The sequence below is a fragment of the Tympanuchus pallidicinctus genome, unplaced genomic scaffold, assembly GCF_026119805.1.
Source record: "Tympanuchus pallidicinctus isolate F22 unplaced genomic scaffold, pur_lepc_1.0 scaffold17, whole genome shotgun sequence".
NCBI lineage: Eukaryota > Metazoa > Chordata > Aves > Galliformes > Phasianidae > Tympanuchus > Tympanuchus pallidicinctus.
The window spans coordinates 9,579,172-9,603,238 of NW_026294690.1; the positions used below are offsets into that span (position 1 = coordinate 9,579,172).

Genomic DNA, 24,067 nt, shown 5'->3' on the forward strand with positions numbered 1-24,067 from the left:
TGCTGGAAACCTGCTGTCAGCCTTGTTACTTCCTGGGTCACAGTCTACTTTGGTTTACTTGCGATTGTTCAAGTGGTCAAATCTGGTCTGCCTAGCTAGGAGTGTTCAAGGTTGTATCAGCAAGAAGTGTGGGAGAGGCTGCAAGCTCATCCTTTTCTTGTTCTCGTAGTATCGTTGACTGCCGAGGTGCCTAACCCATCAGAGGAGATATCTGACTCAGGGACTCAGTACCAGGTGATTGTCAGCTGGAGAAATACAGTGACTGTGCTTAGGATGGTTTAATAATAGCCTTATTTTAGACTCTGCTTGGGAGAGAGAAGAAATAAGCAGATTGAGGAAGCTACTTTGCAGTTCTCCAGAACTGCTCAGATAAAACTGGAATAACAAATCCCTTTGATTGGAGGCAGAAAGTCCTCCTGTAGCATCTCAGCATTTGTTTTGTCTCAATTCCCTTCTACTTAAAGAAAAAGTAGTAGTTAAGGCTCTGCAGTTGGAGACTGGTTTACATTAGTGAAATGATATGCGTGAGCGATAGAAGAATTGACTGCTGGGGTGGATGGATTTGGCCTTCTGTTCTGATTCTGCCTTTTTTCCCCAAGGATCCATGTTTCTTGGATTCTGCCGAGGTGTGTTCAGTTGCTGTCCCTGTAACAGTTTGCTCAGTACTTGTGGGAGAGGTTGTGCATTTGAAGTGGGTGGGGAATAGAAACAAGAGTTGGCATCGTGCAGCTGATTTCTGCTCTGCAGTGCTACATACTCACTTGTCATTTTTTCCTCTCCTTTCTGAAAATTTTTGGTTTCATGTCTTAAAATAGCTAGCAGAGAAAGAGGGCTCGTTGCCTACCAGGATAGACCTTCCCCAGCTGTGCTCTTTCAGCTCCTTCCTGTCCTGGAGGTGGCTGTGCTGGAGCTGTGAGCCCCTTGCAAATGCCTGTGTCCCCTGTCCTCACGTGCAGCACTGCGTACCCCACACTGCAAGCCTGATTTGGTGCTATTCTTCCTCTTAGACCTTTTCTGAACAGTTAGGCTGCTCTTTACACGCTTGTCAGTTTTTCTGACCTCCACATTCTTTCCAGAGCAGGTTTCCACAGGGGAAGCTGTGGTGGCAAAATTGCCAGAACTGATCGCTGTAAGGTTGTCACAGTTGCTGCACCCATGGAGGCTGTGCCAGAGCTAGGAGAGCTCCTTGGGAAAGCAAACAAGCTGCTACAATTCTGGCATGTGACCTTGCTTGTGCTGCAGTAAGAAAGCTTCTTCAAAACAAGCAGTAGAAAGGGTTTGCCCAAAGTTGCTTTCATGTGTAAGTTATTAAGGATTTGACCCTGGCTCTCTAGGTGTAAAAGGCTGTGTTAGCCCTCTACTTCATCTCTTGCCAAGTCACAAAATCCAGGTACTTACCAGGAGCTGTTGCTTGTATGACCTTCATGCATGAAACAGTTTCTCTTTTAAAATGTTTTTTCCCCTTTATCAGTTATTCATTGAAGAGTCTCTCCGCATCTGTAGGATTTTGAAGGGTAGCTATTATTTTACCATTTTAATTTTCCCAGCTGTTCAAATAATTGTTTTAACCTCTCCGTGCCTGGGAAGTGCTTTCCACATTCCTGTTTGTTCTGCATTGTATTTCTTTGGTTTCATGTTTCAAATTACGAGCAAACGTCTTCCCCCAGCCCAGATGGTCATTCTGTGTCTGTCTTCTCTACAGCTTTAATGTTGTGCTGCTCTGAATGAGACCGTGAGAGCAAGGAACTCACAACTGCCCTTTTTGTGATACAGGTTCAGATTTCATCACCTTCGTATTCATTTTTGATTTCTTTCTTTTCCAATCAGCATCGCTTTTCTTAAGTGCATCTCTAAAGGCTTTGCCATAGAAATGAAATTTAAGTAGCTGTGCTGTGGCATTTTGAATGCATTGCTGTAGTTTCTCTTGCATGCTTTCGTCACGTGTTCGGAAAGTTTCAAAAGGTGATTTATAATTTATCAAACTAAGCATAAAACATCTGACTGCAAAACCTATCAATCTGATCCCATCTCTTTCTAGCCCTTTAATTAGGGAAGCCCTGCTGAAAAATGTACCCATCAACTACTGAGAAATGGTGCGTTCCTGGACCCTTGGTATAAATCTTCAGTTATCCAGGTGCCAAAATGCTGTCAGAACTGACAGATCTTAGAAAATACACCCACAGGCAGAACATTATCCATTATACTAGCACTGAGCAGTGGGCAGTAAGGCAAAATCAGCGGAGGATGTGTCTTTATCAACCTTAATTGGCTTTTCCCGTTGATAAAAATCAGGGTACCCAGCAAGGAGGAGAGCCTATCTAGCAGTTTGATCTTTCCATCCCCGAGCTGAAGGTGCAGTCCATCTCCACTGACGTGTGATGTGGACTTGTCTCAGCGCGGCTCCTAGCAGCACGGCAGCCTGCAGCCCATGGAGAAGGCTGCCAGCCTGTCTTCGGTGAGCGACCGTGCTTAAACAAGCGTGAAGAATGAATTACTCTGGATAAGTTGGGTTTCATCCGTGCTCTTGTTGCTCAAAATGCACTTTGAGAGAGCCAAAGTTAGTTAAACTTTTCTGCAGTTCTTGGTTTGTAGGAGCTCCTGGATTACAGCTAGCTGGGCTCTGAAATGAAGGACCTGGGTAATGGATGTTGTGGTATGAGCTGGAGATGGTGGAGAAAAAGGAAGCAGCGACTTTGCAAGAGCTACTGGATATGACACATGTAGAGGTTTGGGGAATACAGCAAGCTTCTGCCGGGTCATTTGGCACTGCAGGCTTACCTGTGGCTTTGCATCACAGACGGAAGAGTCAGCAGCTGCCTGGGTTTCTCCTGGGAAGGCTGTTCTGCAGCCTTGCTGCAACATCTTCCATTTTCTGAACCATTTAAATGTTTTAGTTTTTCCTTGGCGCTGCTTGCATCTATTGCTATTAGATTTATAAAAGTTTTATTAGGGTAAATAATACAGTGAAGATGATTTCAAATCTATTACTACGCTAGTCTTTATCTAGTTGATTAATGAGAATGACTCATTTCTTTATTTATCATCAATTTGGCAGTGTGTTGTGCTTCTCTTGCTAAATTCTACGGAGTTTCTCAACATGGCTTTATTTTAAGTTTCTATTCTGCTAAACCAAACTTGTCTATCCGATTTCCATAAATAATGGAACACAGAAGTGACTCCATTTGAAAAAGAGAGTTTACTAAGGGTACTTTATTGCGGAAATGAAATTTTCGCAATCCCTGATGGTCATAAAAGCCAGACTGTAAGGCCGTCGCAGGGCTGCAATCAGAGAAATAACAGCGTAACCCTTTATTTAAAAAGGCTTTTAAATGCATAAATGTTGGCTATTCAAACAAATGAAGGAACAGTCTGATATCCAAAGGTTGCTGCGTGGAAAGCCTTACATCCATGGGACCATTTTCTAGAGAGTGTCCTAGAAGTGCCACCTGGTGGGGCTGGGATGAGGGGATGTGGATCTGCAGCCTCAAGCAGCACAGCTCTGTTTCGCTCCATGTGTGCCTGTGCCAGCCTTTTGCCTGGCTGAATGCATTGGAGACTGGCACAGGAGAGTCCCTGTTGGGTTAACTTCTAGAGCCTGCTGCTGTACAGGCTGTAAGAATATGATGGACCTTATGGCAAAATAGTGTGGATTGTGCTTTTTTTCCCCCTTCCTTTTTTTAGCTGTATGATAAGCAGCTCCATAGTGACTTCTTGTGTTCAGAAGGTTTCTTTAGAAACTTGAAGCAAGTGGGAGGGAAGCTTAACAAAGTCCATTCTGTTCTTCATATTCAAGCTGCCTTTCTACAAGCCCAGCCAATCAAGTGTGTTATCACTGTTCTTTGCAACGAGGGGAAGGCTGAAGCAAACCTGTGTGAGTAGCCTAACACACCATGATTCACATGGTTTCCATGGATGCTGGCCATACCACCGTTCGAGTTATTCTGTTGTACTGATGCAGATGCCACAGCAGATTTAGCAGGATGGCACATTCCTGCCTGCTGGCCGTAAGCTCTTGTACCTGCATGAAAGAAAGGATTCCTGTGTGTGCAGCCCCATGAGAGGATAACGAGCTATGAGCCTTATTATGTGTAATAAAAGAATAATTCCAGGTGAAGTATAGCTGAGGATAGAGATCAGGATATTAACATCTTTGTTTCTGTGATAGAAAATGAACACCGAGGGTAGCATCACCTTCAGTAACTGTGGGCCACGGCAGAAGTGTTTTGCCAAAGCAGCAGTGTAAATGCAGGCTGGCACGGCCTGACACTGGGGCTTTGTCAGTCCTTCCCCAAATGCCTGATGGTTCCCAGCTCCCAACCACCTCCTGCCTGAAAGCAAGGCTGCAGGATTTTTCTCTCTTCCTAAACCTTTTGCTCTGTTTTGAGCTCTGGGAGATATTGTGAGCGTAGTGCTGCAGGATCCTCTCTGGTAAGGGCCTTGATAAATATGTATTGTGTTGTCAAGTGTTCCTAACTCCTCTGCAGGTAGCAGCAAAAAGCAAACTGCGTGCCATGGGTTGTTGTGTCTCCAGGGTCAATAAAAACAAGATGGCATGGGGGATTGTGGGAAGAGGAGCCAGGATAACTGCCTTCAGCATCACCTGCTAATAACACAGCTATTTATAGATCAGCTGAGGCTTTGTCAACTGGATTGTTAAATTAATATTTACATACCGGCGTCATTGTCTCTCACTAAAAACCTCATTTGCATTAGTGCTTGGACAGAAGTGCAGCTTTCAGTGCTCCAGCTATGTGTGCTCGATGAAAGTCTGTGCGGTGTGTGCGTTTGAAGCTGCTTCTGACAGATTCTTGCTTTGCAAATCCCCTCCTCCCTGCAGCAGCATTTCCCCACCTTTCTGTGCCACTCGTTGCTCACAGGAGAGCTCTCACCTTTGTTCCCAGATGCCCGTGGCTCACAGTGAGGCTGATCTCACTGGAGATGTACAGCGTTTCCACACCGCGATTCCTGGTTAATCTCTGCCTCTCGGAGAGGCTCGAGCTGTTGATGTCTTGTGGGTAATTTAATAACTAACAGACAAATAGGACATATAGATTGTGGTAACGTAGCCCAGATGCAAACCCCCCCCCCCTTCCCTTTTGCATCTGTTTGAATGAGTTTTGTTATAGAGGCTTTATTTCTGTGCTGGCAGCAGGAGGCGGAGCTGTGCTGAGTGCAGCAGGCTCCACACCTGGCTAAGCAGGCTCAGTCCCGGTGCGCACCCGCCTGCTTTTCAAAAGGGGAGAGTAATCCACCTGCTAGACATGTCTGTAGCTGTCTTGTAAGTCCTTGGGCGACCTTGAGCAGTCATTTAACTCGTGTTTGTTTGCCCGGCTCTACCTGGGCAGATATTACTTCTGTGGTTTGGAGGGTTGAGGTTGAACGGATGTCTTGGAAATGCCATGGATGAGAGGTGAGGTGGAGGTATTTGTGCTGCTGTCTCAGACAGCTGATCAGAGTGCAGCTTCACCTGCCTGTCTTACTGCTTTGTGCTTCAAAGCACCCGGACACTGGGCTTATGTGGGAATGGGGAGGTGGTAATGGCAGGGCTGCGGTGCAGGCAGGTGTCACAGCCTCAGCCTGGCTGCTGATAAGCTCCTGCTGCTGTGTTAGTCCTAATCTGCCTTTGGCCTGTGAAGGGATAATGGTATCTGCCTCTCTGACACCTCTGCAGGCTCTCTGTGCGCCTCATTACTCTTTTTTTGGAAGAGAACTTTGCAGACCTGTTCTCCCTGCAGAGTAGAGCTCCCCTTCCCAGGCGAGTCCCGTCAGCGCCAAGCTAGGACTCAGGGTGCAGGCTGCACTTCAGCTCTGCTGGCACACACAGCATCGTTTCTCAACAATATTACAGTGTGCTCTGAAATCACGAGTTCACCTTTCATGTGTTTTGTTTAAGATAGCAAAGCCTCCATTTCCTCACATTGAAGATGTCTCTTCCCTTGGCATGCAGGAGGGGATGGGGACGTGGGCCAGCTGCATGCACGGATCTGGAAAGCCTGGAATCCAGTGCTGTGCTGCTCCAGCTCCACTCCTTGCCTTGTGCCCATCTCACCGCCTCTTTTATTTCAGCTTTAATTCTTACTGAAGGCAGCTCCCAACTCTTTCATTTTTCAGATCACCCAGGTTTTGATTTTTTTTTTTTTTTTTTGCCTTATGCTGATGTACAGGGGAGATTGGCTTTAATGCAAAATGTCAAGGTCTTTTCCTAGAGAGCTGACAGTAAGTATAGGTGTTCTGTATGTGCACAGGCTATCGGGATTAGGCATCCTTACTCAGAAACATTGGCTGAGACAGACCAACACTCCTCCTGCCACAGAGGCAGGCAGGCACTCTCTGATGCCAAGCCTTGAAGTATTTGGCATGTTTTCTTCTGCCCTAGTTTTGTGCAGTTGTTCCTGAAGTTTTACAACTACATGAGAATCTTAGTTCTGTTTAAAAATTAAAACAAATTTAAAGAAATAATAATCAAGCCCTCCTTAGAAAGCACCGGTATGAGAATGTGACCCAAGTGCTTAAACCCAGAAGGCAAGTGAAATAACCCTGATGCATTTTTGAGTGGTTTTATGTCAACTCTGTGGTTTTGGGGAGAGTTTCTGACTTCTCTCTTGGGTTTTGAGACTGTGAGGGGGTGCAGCAGGGCTCGTTTGTGAGTGAGGAGCGCTTGCAGCTCTGCAGTGTCCCCTGCAATCAGTACCGATCGGTCTCCCTGTATCACAGGAGCCTGCCCTGCTTTTTTTCACATCTCATTTACTTTTTAATTTGCACTTCTTTCAGTCGTTCCACTTTTCAAGCGTTCCTTGCAAGCCCGAGGATCTCAGGCTCTTCAGCTTTCAGCGGAAGCCAAGAATTCATGTAAGAACACGATTCTGGGCCATTGCTTTGACATTTTCGTGGTTATGTCATATGTCATCAGGCTTTCATACGAGCTGGCAACACTGCTTACACTGAGTGTAGTTGTTCATGGAGGGGGCCGGTTCGGCTCCATACCCCTGGGCTGATCTGTAGGAGACTGCCTGGCTTCTCTGTGCATCTCAGCCCTTACCTTTGTCTCTGTGCAGAGGCTCTTGTGTGCTCGCTCCCTGGCAGCTGTGGGAGCACGTGCTGTTGGGATGGCAGCTGAGTCGGTGGGCACACACTCACACCTCCGCCCGGCCTGACGGGAGGACGCACGCAGGCAGACTCCCACAACAGCAAGCTTTCCAATAAAGCTGAAACACAGAGGTATTGTTTGTCCAACCGCTGGCAAATGCACAGAGCCATTGTGCGGCCCTGAAAGCCTTGGCGCTTTATTCTCTGCAGACTGAATGGCAGCCGCGGGTAATAATAACACAAGATTAAAAAAGCCAACATTATAGGGGCATTTACAACCCACTGAGAGAGTGAAGTCTCAGCAAGGCTGAGCCGTGTCTCTAGCGATCCTCCGTTTTTACTGCTTGATGAGGAAATGATGGGCAGCTCTGGAGAAATGGCTACTGCGGAGCAGATGAAAGGGGAGTGGGTTGACTGCTCAAACACTGCACTCAGAGTGGGGCAAATGGAGCAGCTCGCTGCAAACCGAGCTGCTGGCCTGTCCCCTTGTGCTGTGGGAGCTGTGCGTATTTGCGTGCCCGCGTCTCCTTTGCAGGCTGATGGAAAGTAAAGGCAGGCAGGTGGCGGAGCTGGGCTCAGTCTGTGCCATCCAGAGCCTTGTGCTTGGAGGCTGTTGGTCAGCGTCACTCAGGGATGGTGCTGGGGGAGCCTGGAGGCTGCAGGTGTGTGAGGACATAGCTGCAGGCAGAGCAGCCAGTCCTCTCTGCTAGCCTACGTCTTCTGACACTGCACATACTTGGATTTTGGATGTAAGCCTCAGTTCTAAGTCAGGCAGCAATGACACCCACTTCACACAATTTAAGCTCATCTGACTGATAGCATCTAACAGGTGGAATGTCATTGTTTTCAAAACAAACATACTTAGAAACCAACCCTGTTTGTAGAGATAAAAAAAGAATGCGAAAGCACTGAAATTTACAGGAACATTTCTTTTATTAGAAGTCAAGTCTTTAATTCAGGTTCAGCTCTAGCAGTTCTTTAACTCGACTGTCTTTAAAAAAAAGCTCTATGTACGTACATCTATCTGATCCAGAGGCAGAGGAACATCCTCTCTGGACATGCCCAGGCTGCAGAATAGCAGTGAGATCTCAATGCCAGCTCTACCCTTGCTCGTTAGGTATCACAGCAGGCTAACCCTGGCAGTGAGGAGCTGCTGGGATGTGCCCTGCTCAGGCAGGTTGTGCACCTCCCTGGGACTCTGCAGTGCCTTCCAGATGTGACCTTGCTCTTTTGGTATGAAGGATGGAATGAGTAAAATGGTGGTAGATGTTTTGAGTCTTGAAGTGATAAAATTGCTTTTTAAAGATGCTTAATTACTTGACTGGAGCAGCTATGGTCAATGACTGTTGTTTTCCATTTTAAAAGCATTCAGTTCTGGCTTCTTGCTTTGCTTGTACCACACAGGATGGCTTGGGAATTGCTGAGACCAGGATTGCAGAGTGCTGGTTTTTGTGTGGGACGTGATGGGGATTCTGGCAGCCACACTGCTTCACAGACTCATTTGGTTGGATTAATGAATCTGTCCCGGCCACTGTTTTTCCAAGAGTGATGAGAAGTTACTGATATCATAGGGATTTGTGAGCTGTTTTTTATATTGGCCATTTGGTGGGGAAAGAAATTCAACTCAGAGGCTTTTCAGAAGAATAAAGTGTTTGAGTTCTGTTCTAATCCTGGTTACAGAAAATTGACAAGTTGCTGTTAAAGTCTCTTTGAACATAAAGTATAAATACACATGGATTGCACCACATTTTTTTTCTTCTTTGTCCCCTTCTCTCTCTCTTTTTAATTTCCTTTATGGCTGTTTTTTTTTAATTTAAACGTTGCCTATCTTACCCTTTAGACAGCTCAGGTTTGGACCTGAGGTTCCGCTGTGCTGGCGCAGACCCATGGAAGAAAGCTGTGGGTTTGCTTTGTTTCCACAGGTTGCAAGTCTGAACCGAAACGTATGTTAATGATAAGAGCTATGTGGGAAGAAGATGCAAAGAGGTGTTGAGTGACACTAGAAAAGAATGGTCTAGGAGGTGGGAAGAGAGGATGTAGCTAAAACTAAATACGGTGCTTGCTTTCTGCCAGATCCTTTGCAGCAGAAGCATGGATGTATTCCCAGCTGACAGCCCCCTCGTCTCTCTTTCCCCCTCCTTTCTCTATCTCCCCCTCTGGGGCTGCTCTGTTAGGATGAGTTGCTTCCAAACAGACAATACTTTCCTAGCAGATAAACGGACACCTAAGAAGCTGTGCTGGTATCTATCATAAACAGACATGCAGCATAGTGAGGGAAATTACAGGATGGAGACCTGCATCATTTGTCATATATGTATAAAAAAAACAGCCTAAGAATCCCAACCTACTCCCCCTCCACTTGAGCAGTGTCCACAAGAAGAGCAAGCAGTGCACTTAAACACTGTCGTTTTCTTTCCTAGTCTTTTAATACATTATGAAAAGCTCCAGTTAAGCATTCCACCTTGGGCCCTGTTTGTAAAGGATGTGTTCTAGACAGATGGAAGCAGGTGTCTGTCCTGACACAGATGCAGGACTATAAATTCGCAGTGGAGGAGATGGGGAATGATTATTTAGGAGGCTTTTGTGGCTTATTCCAGCATCTGGCATTCTACCAGGGCACCTTCTGAAGAGGGAGAGGGACAGGAAGGAGCTGGAGAAATGCTGACCTGCAGTTCCCTGCCTTGTGCCCACGCAGCATGGAGGCTTCTGCGTGTCTCAGCGCCTTGGTGCTGACAGGGGGAGTGGCAGGGTGAATATTTGGGGTTTATCGGGTGACTTCTGGAATCTCTGTCTAAGAGGCATGGTTGAATCATGGTCTCAGCAAAGCCCGCTGACAGCTCACATCTGTTAGTTCTCTGTCTGCTTGCCTGACCTTGGTGAATGGTCTAACTGGCCTTTGGTGCAGGGCAAACAACCAACCTTTTTTTCCCTTGCGGTTGAATCAGATCTTGCAGTTCCTGGAACCGGCTGTTACAAAATACTTGAGAGATTGGCAAGGGCTAGGCGTGTAATTCTTAAAAATCTGATGGTCAGATACCATAAGCGCCCATTCAGCAGCGCTCAGTTGGTGCAGAAGAGTGGCAGCGGTGCATCAAAGGGGCTGATTCCATCAGAGATATTTCAGTTTCTGGATTGCAGGCGGGCAGTTGAGGTAGGATCCCTGTTTTTTGATCTAATTTACCTGTATGGTCTCTACTGTGGCCCTACTCTTTTTGGGTATCACAAAAACAGGCAGAAGTGCATCTCACACCAATCTGTGTGGAGTCACAGTCTTCCCTCTGCTCTATCCCACTCGTTTTTGCCTCTTCTGCTTGTAAAAAAAGGGTGAGTGACATTTACGCCCGTACAGGTGAGATGAATATGGCTATCACACAAACAAAATCACTGGCTGCCGAGTAACAACAGCTTAATGAAAATGTGAACTGTTAAATAAATAAAGCCAGTCAAGCTCATAACACTTCTGTGTGGAATCTCACTGTATCACTGAGCAGAAATAGCATTAGGCACAGAAGAAGGATATTGAGAGAGGTTGCCTGTGCCTGCCTTGCTGTGCTGGGTGTGTGGGGCTGGGCCAGGCAGCAGCAAGCCACAACCACGCAAGGACATACAGCTGCAGCAGCTAAGGGTCCAGGCAGGTGGCCATCCCTGTCTCCCATCTGCATGGGGCAGGGGGTGGCTCGGGATGAGCCCTCAGAGTTTAGAGGATAAGAGGTTGCTCCATCTCATTTCTTTTTTCTTTTCCCCTCATCTTATCTAGGCTTTGTCTCTGAGCTGCATGGAGTCCCCAGCCCCCCGAGAGTGCATTGAGTCTGGGTTGCACCAAGCTTTAGTGCACCCTGGTGTTGGAAAAGTACAAGTTTACCTTTAAAAATGTGTTTATTTTTCTGGGTGACCTTGTGAAGTTTCCTTGCACTGGATCTGTTTCATGCCGTCCTGCTGCCTTTATCTAATTTGTTTTCTTGTGTATGTTACTGACGTCAAGTGAAGTGTAATTTGTTTGAGAAGTGGTGCTTATAACAAGGATCCTGCTAGTAATCCCTGCTCTGAATCCCTGTATACACAATGCTTCAGGAATAATTAAAGTCAGAAACTTCAATCTGGAGGGATGCACAGGGGAAGCCTGTCCTGAAATGAGGCTTGGCATTGCTGGCCTTCGTGCTTCCAGTGCATTTTAACAGTAGGGCTTGCTGTTTTTCTTCCAGAACTGGATTTAAGTAGAAGCTTGACATCCTGAATTTATGCACCTAATGCTGCTGTTCATCAGTCAGTATTGTTACCATATCCTTTTTCTCTCTATTAATTTTCCTCACTAGTCTGCAGGGATCATTTGCCAGCTTGTTTCCAATTCCTGCACCTTCCTGGCGCCTTGTTTTGTAACGTCTTGCATCGTGTACTTTCCATTTCTGTAATTCATTTAATTCAAAATACTGGAATGGCTTTGCAAGTATTTACTGCATCTCTTTCTTCCAGTAGGAGATTACAGGTCACGTATACAACTTAATCCAAAGTCGTTTGGCTTCTGGGATTATTTTTTTTCTTTTATCCACCAGGAGTGGGGTTATGTGGAAACTGTTGCCTTTCTGTGTGTGGGTTTTGTGAAGGTTGCTCAGATCAGGGCTTGGTGGTGCAGCAGTTAAACCCTGCTGTCAGTATCCCCCAGCGAACTATGTTACTGTTGCTGTCCTTAGCTTGCAAATGTTGTGGTTTTAGGGTTTGCAATAACTGTTGCATCAGTAAGAGGTTTTCCATTCCTATTGGCTCTGGAAATGGATATTCACAGTTGGGTGAAGTTCATTTTAATCCTTCCAAAACTGGAGCTGTATTTGTACGAGTTGTCGTTGTTCTGCTTTTGGATCCTCCTGGGACTAATCCAGGAGCTTGCAAAATGCTCGGGGTGCCTCTGGCTGTGGGGCAGAGGGGTTAGGGTTAGGCCCAGCATTATCCCCTCCTCCTGTGTGTTCCTGCCTTCAGCTTGCTCCAGAGAGATGCTGTGCTGTGTTTGCAGTCTCTACCTTCTGATGTGTATAGATAGCGGGATGCAATTACCATCCTATGAGGTAGAATCATTATGCTGGCTGTAAAGAAAGAGGGTCACAGTCCTAAAGGGAAATGATTTTAAAGCAGTCTTGACCGAGTCTAGTAAAGCCATTTCAGACCACTTAATGCTCAGCCAGTCCTTCACAGCATTTGTGATACGTCCTCTTTACTTGGAAAGAGTGGCACTAATGCTTGTCAAGAGACGAAGAAAACCACTGATAAACTACAGCACAGGGTTGGGCTGACTGTCCTTGGAGGCGTTCAGGGACTGCGGGTCAGTGGGCATGGTGTGGGGGGTTTGGGGTTGCACTTGGTGATCTTAGATCTTTTCTGACCTTAATGATTCTGTGTTAGGGGAAGGCAGAGTTCAGCGCTGTTTGGTATGTGGAGCTGAGATCAGCAGCAAGCTGAGAGATGCTCTGGCCAATCTGGTGGGAGAGGCAGGCAGCAGCTGCAGGTGTGCTGGGGCAGGGGGCGCAGAGCTGGCGCTGCTTCACGCAGGTGATTTTCTTAATTTCAGTCCCTTGCAGCAGATGGATAGCCACGGCTCTGTGGGTTTACAAAGCTCTGAGCCAGTACCCAGGAGAGCCAGAACAACTAGTGGTGAAATGCTCCACATCCAGTTTTTGTCCTTTAAAGCTCCTGTGTAATTTTATTGGAAAACAAAAATTGTTTAAATAATGGAACAGACCCAATGAAGTTGTGCAGTGATGCAGAAGGGGTGAGGAAGGGTTATTTCCTTTCTTTCCATTACTTCTCCCCTCCTGCCTCGCCTCCCAAGTGTGGGTGAAAGCTGCGTGTCAGGCACTAGCCCGGCCCGATGGCTTTTCTTAACAGCAAGAATAAGATTAAATGCAATTAACATCGATTGAACAAAACCCGTCCTCAGTTTGCACTCCAATTAATTAATCAGCCATCCTTTCAGTGGCAGCCCTCTGCAGAGCCCTGTTTGTTCCTCCTGGCCCTACCATTTTCCAGCACGTGTCCCAGATGAAAAGAGCTGAGCGTGGCCTCCTGCTCCCTGCTGTGGCTCTGGGGCTCCTGGCTCAGCCAGGGGCTTCTTGCTGCTTGGGGACTGCAGAGCTGCTCAGTCAGTGGCAAAGCGTTTCCTGTGAAGCGAGGCTGATGATGGGAGCTCTCTCTGAGTTAGAACAAATGTCTGGAGGAAATCAATGTTAGAATGCATGAACAAACAGGTGAGGCTTGGAATAGCTGGAGATTGGCTGTGCTGGTGAACAGCCCGGTGTTCTGGCAGTGCAGGGCAATGTATTTGACAGCACATCCCGGGCGTTTGCTGAAAGTGCTGTTCTGCTGCCCTGCTCTGAGGGCCCTGTCCCAGGGAAGCAGCTGAGAAGTCACTGGGTGAGCTCCTCTGCTCTGCAAGGCTGTTAACGTGGAGAAGAGGGACAACAAAACTCTTTTAATAGCATTTTGAATTAATGCTTTTTGTTGCTGCCAGGCGTACTCCGGCCCCTTCGTATTCCAAACCCAAGGACAGCAACTGTTGGACTTCTGAAGGATGAGGGAGACAGAGAGGCTTTTCTGTGCAATAACTGTATGGCACAGAAGTGCTACGATCCATTAGTCAGCACAGCTGCTCAGCAGAACAGCCAATACCCCGAATGTAACAGAACAAATTGCACATAACCAAAAAATACCTACAGCATACATCAAACCGGAGTGACTCAAATGTCCCTTACAATGCTATGGGCTGCTAATAGCCCCGCAACAAATGCCTTAACCAGCAGAAAGGCCTTGGACACCCATCTTAGGACAGGTGAGGACTTCTGTAGTTTGTTAGTGCCTCTTTGCAGACGAACAGAGATGAAGAAGTGACTCGGTCATGTTACTGAAGTCTGCTGCATGCCTACAGGTCTTCTGGGTTTGAGAAAACTGCCTGCGCGTGGCACAGAGCTGGGAACTATGGAGATTAATTTCTGCTTTGTCACTGACATTCCAAATGCACCAACTCATTTATCATGGAGGTCTGCTCTCTGATTTCTTCGTGGCTACACAGTGCCCAGATGTGCAGGCTCCATGGTGTGACTGCTTGAAGGAATGTCAATACAAAGTAAGGCATCCACTGAGGACACTTGCAGGGTTTACCCCTGTGAGACTAAAGGCTGGTTAAATAAATACATCTTGGTCCAGCTGGGGCTTGGCAGACTGCATCTGGCAAATCCAGAGGGAAGAGGTTCCTTAAGGCCTGGAGTTCATGGGTTTCACCTGGAGCCGAGGCATGGAGCATGGAGAGGATGCCGAGCTCCTGCACTGGGACACAGCTGTGATGGATTGCCTCGAACCCCATACTGAAGACACAGTTCTTGTAGGTGGTAGTGCTGGGCTGGAGTTTTTCAAATCAGAACCTGGTGTCTGCCTAACACTCAGGACAATCTGCTCTCCCTCTGCATGAAGGGAACTGGCACCATCACCATCCTGATTTATCAGTGAGTGCTGCATGCTTCAAGGCTGCTTGCATCCTGAACTCTTACCTAATACTGCAGCAGAGAACATCCAGAGCTGGCCGCGGGGCAGTTACTCTGTGATGCATCACTTAACTTCAGGCTGAGCCTCAACTTGATTAATTGGGAGGATCCCATCACGCAGGAACAGCTTGTGGCTGTGAGCTGCCTGGGCTTGTTGCTTGTGTAGCCTGGCTGGTACATCTGCAATGCTAAGGATGTGCAGGAGAGAAAAGGCTGCTCCTTCCCCTTCCTAGCTCCTCCTATCAAAGGGAAGGTAAGCATTGTAGCAGCCCTGGGGCATGTTGCAGGGAGGATTCCAGGTTGGAAGGGACCCCAGAGGGTGCCAAGTCTGGATCCATGGGGCTGCAGTGCTAGCTGGAGTTGAAACACTGGTGTGAACGGCTGGCTTAGCAAAGAATGGGTTTAGTCGTGGAGAAGTGGCGTCCTTCCACGCTATTACACAGCGCGTGAGGCATGAAATCAAAGGAACTGTGCTTTTAAGTAGTTAGCCACAGGTTTATGAACTGACAGCTCAGGAACAGCGAAAACAATTTTGTGCATATGATGACAAGTGTTTTCTTCCATCAGCTGCTAACAGACCAGGAGGCCCTCAGAGTCTCCACATGCAGATGTGCTACAGCTGGGTGATGCTCTGCAGGCACTGCTGGAGGAGGAGAGCTCTGATCTCTGCCTCTGATCTCCAGAGCTATTGGTGTTAATGATGCCTGCACTGCACAGCACATTCCCCAGAAGATTTGGGGCTGGACAGGTTCAGAGACTGCACTCTGGTTTCCTGTTGTTGTTTGTTTCTTTCTTTTGAAGCAGTGCAGAGTGATTGATAGTATTGTTACCTACATCTTTTGTTCCCAGAAACTGCCCTTGGTGTGAGCAGCACGGCAGGAAATTGGTGTCTAGCCTGTTTGGCATCCCATCAGCTTTTGGCCCAGTGATGGCTGCAAAAGATTTTGGGAAAGCTTAGTCATGTGGCGTGAGATGGAACCTGATGTTTTTGCACAAGGAGTATTTGTGAGCCTCCAGCTGGATGTGTCCTTGGAATGTGGATGGGCCAGGCTGGGAGGAATCGACTGAGGTTAAGTGCTGGCTGTGTTTTCTCCTGGACAAGTAAAAGAATGTAGTTATGATTATGAACATGAAATTGTGTAACAAAGGTTTTGTAAAACTGCTTTACAGAAAAGTTTTTGACGCCTTCTGTAGGGGTTAACTGCAGAGTGGTCACAACAGTGGCTTTATCACAAAGCAGAGTGTTCCTTGACACTTGACTGAAGTGTTACAGTGCAAAAACAGCAAATTACTGTATTGCAAAATTGATTGGGAGCTGTTGCTGCTTTGCTCATTGCATTTTGTGCGAGTGCTGTTAGAATTTTTTAAAATGTATTGCACTGTGTGAAATTTGTAAGTCATTGATGGTGAGAAAAATTACCTGGGAAATTAAAGGCAGTCAAGTAATATTGATGGTTCATTTGTCAGATTTGTGGCTAAGCTTTGTCTAAATAATTTGGCAAACAATTTTCTCTTAATTCTTGGATCTCTTGAAGCTTCTCTGTTTCACTGTTGTTAGAGACAGGGCTCTCTGTGGAGGTGTGTGGTCAGTGTGGTCTGGGCATGCTGACTTTGCAAGTGTTAAGCAGCGAATATCGGCCTGCTATGCAGAAGCAGCCTAAACAGCACCTTCACCTTCCAACAGGCATTGCCATGTGTGGTAGCAGCACTGTTTTTACAAGGTGTACCAAAAGAACATTTGAGGAACCACAGTCTCCTTCCTAAAAATGCCTGCTGCACAAGGAGTAGAACCAAGCACCCATCCAGCCTGGTTAGCTGGCTGATGGAATCCCGTGCAGCTGGCTGTTCAGCTGTCTTTCTGTGGTTGGCTTTAGAAGGGTTCTGTAAATGTGGGTAAGCACTCTTTATGTTCCATTTTAAGAGGGTTTGTATCTTAAGCTAAAAGTTCTTAGTAGGGTAGTCTCTGAATTGCTCTCTTATTTTCTTTCCCCTCTTATGCTGGTCCTGCTCCAAGCATTGGGATGAGTGGTGTGTGTTTGGCAGCTGCTGATCCAAGTGCTCTCATGTCCTGCTGGGGCTGAGGCTTAGTGTGGAGCTGTGCTCGTTCCTGCTGCTCAGCTGCCCTGAGCCTCAGCTGGGTCTGTGGCCTCACTCTCCTGCAGGCCATCAGATTTATAAGTCCTGATTGTTTACAACTGACCTTATATTCTTCTTCATACAGTCAGCCTTGCCTTGATATCATGACCTGCTCTCTCGCTTCCACAGTCCTCTGTCCCTTGAGTGTCTGACTGCGTTTTGCAGAAGGCAATACCTGATACATTTTCTGAGGAATTTTCTGTAGCCTGTCACTCATACAGCATTGCTCCTTTGTTTCTGAAAGAAATAGTCCAAGGCCAACAGCTGTGTAACTAACTTGCTGCTTTTTCCTTTGTCTCCTTCTTTTTTTTTCCTTCCAGGAGCTTTTAGTTAACTCTGGATAAACATCAGCCACCAAAGAGCAGAGGACAGGGACCACAGATGCTCCCTGGAAGGCCCAGCATCCTTCTGGAAAGACGCTGACCAAAACTGGTGCCTTCTGCCCGTCATGGTCCAAGACAACAATACGATTCCTCTTTTAATGGCCTGCATGTACTGGTCTGTGTGGATGCTTCTGGAGCCAGGCAGAGTGTCATAGGAGAGGGGAACACTTGCTTCATTTTTGTATTATAATAGAATGTAAAGAATGGCCTTGACTCCAGCACGACTTGTTGCTTGGAGGCATACTCCACACAGGCCTGGTTCACCTTGTGCTAGCTTTGGTTTCACCAACCCCTGTCTGAGTTTCAAGAGTTGTTATTTTGTCCGTTTGCTCCAGAATTAAGGGACTGAAGTACTTAGAAATAACCCTGACTAGCTTGTTGGGATTAGCTGTTCCTAGCATGCTCTGATTGGCTACACCAGCAGGCGTGTTTCTTCCCTTCTGAGGTTCTCTCCTAAGTAATAAAGTGTTTAATGGTCACTGTGTGCTGTGAGATACTTTCAGTCCCATGAGTTTGTAGATTGCTGTTTCCTACCTCCTACCCATGCCAACGAAAACTCCCACCAAGTATGGGGAATAGGAGCCTTTCCAATCACACTTTATAAATCACAAAACTTGTTTGAGGTCCCAGGCTGAATGAGGTTGGCTTATTTGAAAGTACTTGGAAGAGTGTAAAGTCCTGGCCAAAGAGAATCAGTGTTGGTGAATCATACTGAAAAACACCCTGCGTGCTGCATGCAGAGCCCTAGCCGTCTTTCTTTACTCCAGTTGTTGTGTGCAGTTCCTGCTCTGCTGTGCACTCCGGTCTTGTTTGCTTGTGTGCCTTCTCATGCAGCCAAGTGGGAACTCCGTTTCTCTCATCTCATCCCGCCGGAGGAAGGTGCAGCAGAGACACCTGTCAGTAAAACAGGAACAGGTCTGGTTTGTAACTTCATTCCCTTTCTCTGCCTAAAGCTTCTCCTCCACTTGGCAGCCTCTGCTGCTCGTGTCCTCCTTGCTGTGTCTGACAGGTTCTGAAGAATGCGATCGTGGATTTTTGGAGGTCACGTCAGATTTTAAGGTAGTGTTTATGAAAATAAATGAGGGGAACTGAGAACTGTTTTCTATGTTATATTCTGCTTTTGGGCAGCAACTTAGAACTTTATATCTTCATTAAAGCAACTTTCCTTTTGAGAGCTGATGCCACAAAAATTCCAACTCTTCATCACTGCAGGTCAAACTGGGTATCTCCAAAAGAAGGGGGGTTTTCCAAAGCAAAGCAGGATACGGTGTGTCCTCGGGTCTGTTTGTGGCAGCACTGGGTGGGCTTCTGCTGGGACTGCAGTGCTGGCTTCTGGATCTGCTTCTGATGGCTGGGCTCTGCAGAGCAGCAGGACTTCTGATGCTGCATGTGGAAATGTGAAGAAGCAAGGCCTGTCACTGACTAGATTTTACATTGTCGTTGGTCTAAAGAGGAAAAATACCTATTTTGTCTCTTCTTCATTTTCCTCTTGCCCCCATCTAATGTTGCCTTGGCATAAGTAATTTGCATGTCATTATTTCAGCTGCCCTAAATTGGGGGGGACTACGATGCCAGGGCTGATTATCAGGCAGCACTGGACAATTTTTTTTCTGTTAGGCAACTGTAATACATATCCACACTCTTTTATAATGAGCTTTATTTACCAAATTGGCAATTCCTCTGTTGAGAAATAACTGATTACTGTATTCAGGGAGTTGCTGTCATCTCAAGATACGCAGGTGTCTGTGGAACATAAACAGATGCGATCGTTCAGACAGTGAACTCAATTGATAGAGGGTAGAGGAAAATATCAGCCATAAAATCATAAATGTAACATCTCCAGTTAATGTTGGCCAGGTGCACTGCGGCTGTTTTGCAGCCCAACAAGGACAAAGTGGCACTCTGAGGCCATGCAGCACCTCCAGATGAGGGACTGCTTGATTATTATCTGAAAATGTACCTCTTGCACATCATCCTTCAGCATTGTGTTGCCTAACCTGCAGTCACTGAGGACAGAAATCAGTTCATCGTGCAGCATTAAGGGTTGGAAACTGCTCTGTCCTGCCATGCTACGTTGGATTTTGGTGATGAATGGCTGCAGGCTTCTTGGTGACCCCAAGTGTGGGGATTGGGTTTCAGCTGCCCACTCCGCAGTTCTGCCCCTTCCTTTGGTGATGCACAGCTGCCCCGAGTCGTTTTGTTGCTGTGGTTGCCCTCATCATCAGCCTGCTTGGAAAAAAATGAGATGTTGATGGGAAACTGCTGAAGATGAAGTGCAGTTTGCAGAGCCACAGCTGCCATTCGGGTGAAAAATCTACAGGTAATGCATCTTTGAGTGAGAGTTTTTTCATATTCCTCCCCTGTTCCTATCCACAGAAGCCCTTGCAAAGGTGGAAGAAGCCCTACATCCGCTCTTGGGCTCCCTGTCCTTATGTTTCTCCTTAGCTGCTGCTTGGATTTCGGAAGCATTAATCTTTTTTCATGTAAGATTGCAACAGCAGGTCTCAGTTACGCTCTGAAGTGGAAGAAATGGTTATTCCTGGTAGTCAGTGCTGAATAGATGTCCTTAGCACACAGTCCTGTCACAGCTGGAATTAGTGGGCAGCTTGGACTGCAGGATAAACAAGAGCTGAGCCTTTTGTAGATGTTGAATGGGAGGCAGTTTCCTCCAAGGCAAGTTTGAGGTAGGGTAAGGGCAGCAAGCTGTGCTGCTGTCTGTGCCACGTGTACTTGATAAAAAGGAGCTCTGCCATGTCCAGGACTACCATCTTTTTTAACTACCATCTTTTTCACCTACCAAAACCAAAATTCCCAGTGCCAGATGCCGCGCTCTGCTCAGCTGAACGGCTGCACATCCATGTTGCCTGCCTGGTTGTTGTGGTTCTGTGTGCAAATTGGGTAACTGTGTGTACAAATGCACAGCAATTCGGATGCAGCGTGCACAGTTGTGCTAATTTCATGTACAAATACAGGCTTTCAGAGTGCCCACTTCACAAGTACAAATTGTTTTAAAACCGACCAGATGAATGGAAGGAATAACCTTTGTATTCATGCCTAATTTCTCGGTGTCACAGAATAAAAATAGCGAAGTAAGAGGAAATAAAGCAAATAACAGAACTGATAGAAATTTTCCAGTAGGCTTCAGTGGGTTTTTAAATGAAATATTTCACAAGCGCTTTGAGATTCTGGTGTGCAAGGACATCTCGGGCTCTCTGAGCACCAAATTTGTGATCTTGCATATGAACACAAGCCATTGCCTCCTGTTGTTAATATTTCACACTTGGCTTTGCAAGATGTTTTATCTAATATCCTCTCTGCTTTCAGGCTTCAACCAATCCTGCCTTGTCCACAACAGGAGAGGCTGGAGGAGGAAGGCAATTGCCAAGCACGTCTGTAATCTATGTAGGAGGGTTTTGTGTAGCTGTAGGGGGAGAAGAGTAAGTCTCATTTCCTATTTTATAGTCTACTGAATCCTGTGATCTCATGCTGTGTGCTCCTTTTCTAGGCAGAATTTTTCCATTTGTCTTTTGAATTATTGTAATTTTTTTTTATTTCCAAACTGGTTAAAAGTGTTTGCAGCTTGTCACTAAATTATCTAATTCCCTAAAGCGTTTCATTGCCAGTCTTCTATGTGTTTCAGGACCACGTGCTTTGGTTTGCCTGGTGCCTTGGTCTTCTCAGGTTAGAAGCAGCATTGATGCTCCAAGAGTTGCTGTCATTCAGTGTTCTTGGTTTAAATGCAGCCTGTAACGAGCTGCTGCACCCTCTTCTCCTTTCAGCTGGCACAGCACTCTCTGGGAAACTCACGGGAGTCAGTTGGGCTGCTCAGAGTCCTGCAGGTCTGTAGCCTCACACCTGCCCCTCTATTTATTTTTTTGTCCTTGGAGAAGATGGATGTGATGCTCCCGAAATGACTTGCCTGACCTTCTGAGCTGTCAGCCTTATCACTGTCCTTTGTGCATGTCTTGGCTTCCCATCACTGTGCTGGGAGACTGAAGGGTGATGGGGACTGGAGCGACTAATCTGGGCCACCCTCTGCTCACTGAGATTGTTGGGGCAGAAACGATGCTCTGTGTTAATTACCCAGCAGTGGTCCTTGCAAAGCCTGGGGCGAAGCTGGAGGGAGCAAACGGAGCAGCTGTTGGTCTCAGGAGAGCTCCGTGTCAGAAGTGCCTTGGATTTAATGGCACGTGCTCTTTTCAGACTATACAAAGGTCAGCACGTGGCAGTGAGCTTTCCTTTGCCATGTTACAAGGAGAGCAGCAAACAAACTTACAGTTTCCAAGTTGCAGATGAAATCGGCTGCTCCTTGTGGGGTATGTAACAAGCTGCACCTGATGCCAGCTTCGCTTTGCAAATGGCCTAAATTAGATGTTCTTCCTGCTTTTGCTTGATGGAGAACTGCTTGGTCCAGCAGTTCCTTTTGTGCAAAGTGCTACGAGATGTTGATGCTTGTGCTTGGTTCCTTCTGCCTGCGGTTGCGTTTTGTGGGAGCTGTGGCATGAAAGACTTGCTACCCCAAGGGGAACAGGGAGTGGGAGCTGAAGGTTCCTTCCGATTCCTAACTTTGCCCCCTTCATGGTTTGTTTTGTTTTGTTTTGTTTTTTAGAAGTAAGTATAATTTCTGATATCTTCGGGGTGTATTTGCTAATTTGCATGAGCCCAAACCAAGCCCTTTGGCTCACAGGGCTCTGTTTGGAGGGTCAGGATCTGCTCGCCCTCTCACAAAAATCCTCCTTTAATACTGAATTAGTACAGAGTTGATAGCTGTGGAGAAAGTTGTCTTCGTTTCCTATCTCCTACTGCTAATATTTATGGCAAGCTGGTGCATGTGGTTCAGCACATTTCTTATTTTCTCCTATATTAAACAGACATGTTATCATCATTGTTTAAGACTGGGAAAGATTACTGGGTCACCCAGACTGCAAAGTAGGAAACAGCATAGGGCAGGAGCAGCAACAAGGCCTTGGCTTCCTGGGCATCATGCTGGAAACTCAGAATCCTTTTGGATTCTGTTGCTCCTTTCAGATGTTTGGGTTTGGTTTTTTTGCTATACCACTGAGGACTCATTTCACTGATGCTGGACCTGCCCTCCTCTGAAGGCTGTGTGCTTCGGTACGTTTTGGCCCAGTTGCATCATTAACCTATGTACATACTCTGAAGGATGTGAATGATAATTTCAACCCTACAGCTGATGGAATACCCACCCGTCCCATGGATAGCCTCAGCATTCGTGCTGTGAGTCAGCTTCCACCTGCTGAGGCTGTGCAGGTGCAGGCACGAGGGTCCCTGCTTTGGTACGTGGCGTTGGGCTGTCATCGAGGTGCTGGAGTGGCTCCAACTGGCAATTATTTTTCTTACAGCTTTAGATCAGTTTTGTATTATTTAGTTCTTGAACTGCCTGAGCTAATTTCTATAATGGGCACCAGCTGAGGGACGTCAGCAAGAATGAAAGGGTGTTATTTTTTCCCTCCTACGACTGCACGAACATCCTTCTGCATCCATTCTCTGGGTGATGGAGTCCATCGACAAAGCCAGTTTGATTTTTATTTTCTATGAATGGGGAGTGCCACTGTAAGTCAGGATTAGCTAAACATAACATTAAAAATAAAGCACAGCTATTAATTTAATGGGTTCCTCGTTACAACCATCATAAAACAAGTAAACAGGAACTCTGCCAGTGCTGCCGTGCATTCCCCCTCCGAGCAGTTGAACCAAGGGAGAGATTTGAGTTTTTGCCATTTGATACAGCAGTGAGTGTGTGGCTTTTAAAAAATTAATTCTTCACTTTTCCTTCAGTAGCCTTTTGGCTGCTGCAGTCTTGCTGGTGACTGTGAGGAAGCTTCGTGCCTTTAACGAGCCGGGGGGAAACACCGGTTCAGGATTTAGCTTGAATCATATCAGCAAAAATAAAAGCTCACTAAAGGCAGAGAAATTGCTCTTTATGGGCTGCTTCAATGAAATAGCCTTGATAGTCCCCTTAATCCTTATTTACTTATTTTTCTTTTGCAAGCCTTCTTTGTATTGCATGTTTTTCCCTCTACACCTTAGCTTCCAGTGGGCTGTTGCCAACCCCTGCTAACTTCCTTGGATTGCAGCTTATTGGATTAGGTGGCTCAGTGCTGTGCATCTGATGCCGGGCGTTGCACGTAGCCTCAGCCTGACGTCTGCATCGTGCCACAGGTTTGCAGAGGTGCTTTCCTGTGGGGTTGGTGCTGCTCACAGACACGGCTCTGGCTTTGAACCCTGGGACTCCAAGCGTGGCCCAGCAGAGTGCAGGCTGACAGCAGGCTACCTGGGTGCTGGCCTTATTCCCAACTTAATTTGGTGCTTGCGCGGTGCTGCGGGGAAAATGCTCAGCTGTTTATTTCTCTGCTGCGTTCTTATTGTTTTATACAGTGCTTTTGGTGCGCTGAAGTAAGTGCTTGCAGGCAGACGGGCAGTTTAGAAAACTGAATACCCACAGTAATGTATTTCACGTACTTTGTGGCTGCTTTCCCCACCATCCTAATGAAACCCAGCCATGGAAGCTCAGTGCCAGCTGTCGGCTTCACCCAGCCAGCAGTGGGCCTCACCTCCCTGGTGCCAGGAAAACTAACTGAAAGAAAGGGTCACAATTCAGTCTGCAGACAGACAGAGAGAAGAGAGATTCAGCTGCAGTGCCTAAGCCGATAATCTTCTTGGAAGCACCCTCAGACAGCAGGGTCTGGTACTTCAGCTTCTCCAAGAACAAAACTTAAGTCCTTTCTGGAGGCTGCAGGTGGTCTCGCACTGCTTGCTGCTGATGCAGAACTCAAGTGGTTTTGCTGAAGGCTATTTTCAGCCAGAGAGTGGGTTAGATCCATGTAGATGACAGGAACCTGATCTCAAGGTGACGATATACAAATGTGGCTTCAGGAGAAAGAGGTGCTTGCTTTCTCTTTGTGACTGATGGGCCGG

At 46.7% G+C, this 24,067-nt stretch overlaps 1 protein-coding gene across 4 annotated transcripts in view; it reads left to right on the forward strand.

Moving 5' to 3' along the window:
• The window catches only part of CHCHD6 (coiled-coil-helix-coiled-coil-helix domain containing 6), a 100,972-nt gene extending 83,365 nt beyond the window's left edge, over positions 1-17,607 (forward strand). For 3 of the 4 annotated variants that reach the window (XM_052679268.1, XM_052679266.1, XM_052679267.1), the window contains 2 exons: positions 16,294-16,502; positions 17,066-17,607. In XM_052679268.1, the coding sequence (XP_052535228.1) occupies positions 16,294-16,502; positions 17,066-17,075 (219 nt within the window). In that variant the 3' untranslated portion in view covers positions 17,076-17,607. The remainder of the gene's footprint in view (positions 1-16,293; positions 16,503-17,065) is intronic. The other variant, XM_052679269.1, reaches the window with a different exon arrangement.
• Positions 17,608-24,067: the final 6,460 nt, after the last annotated feature.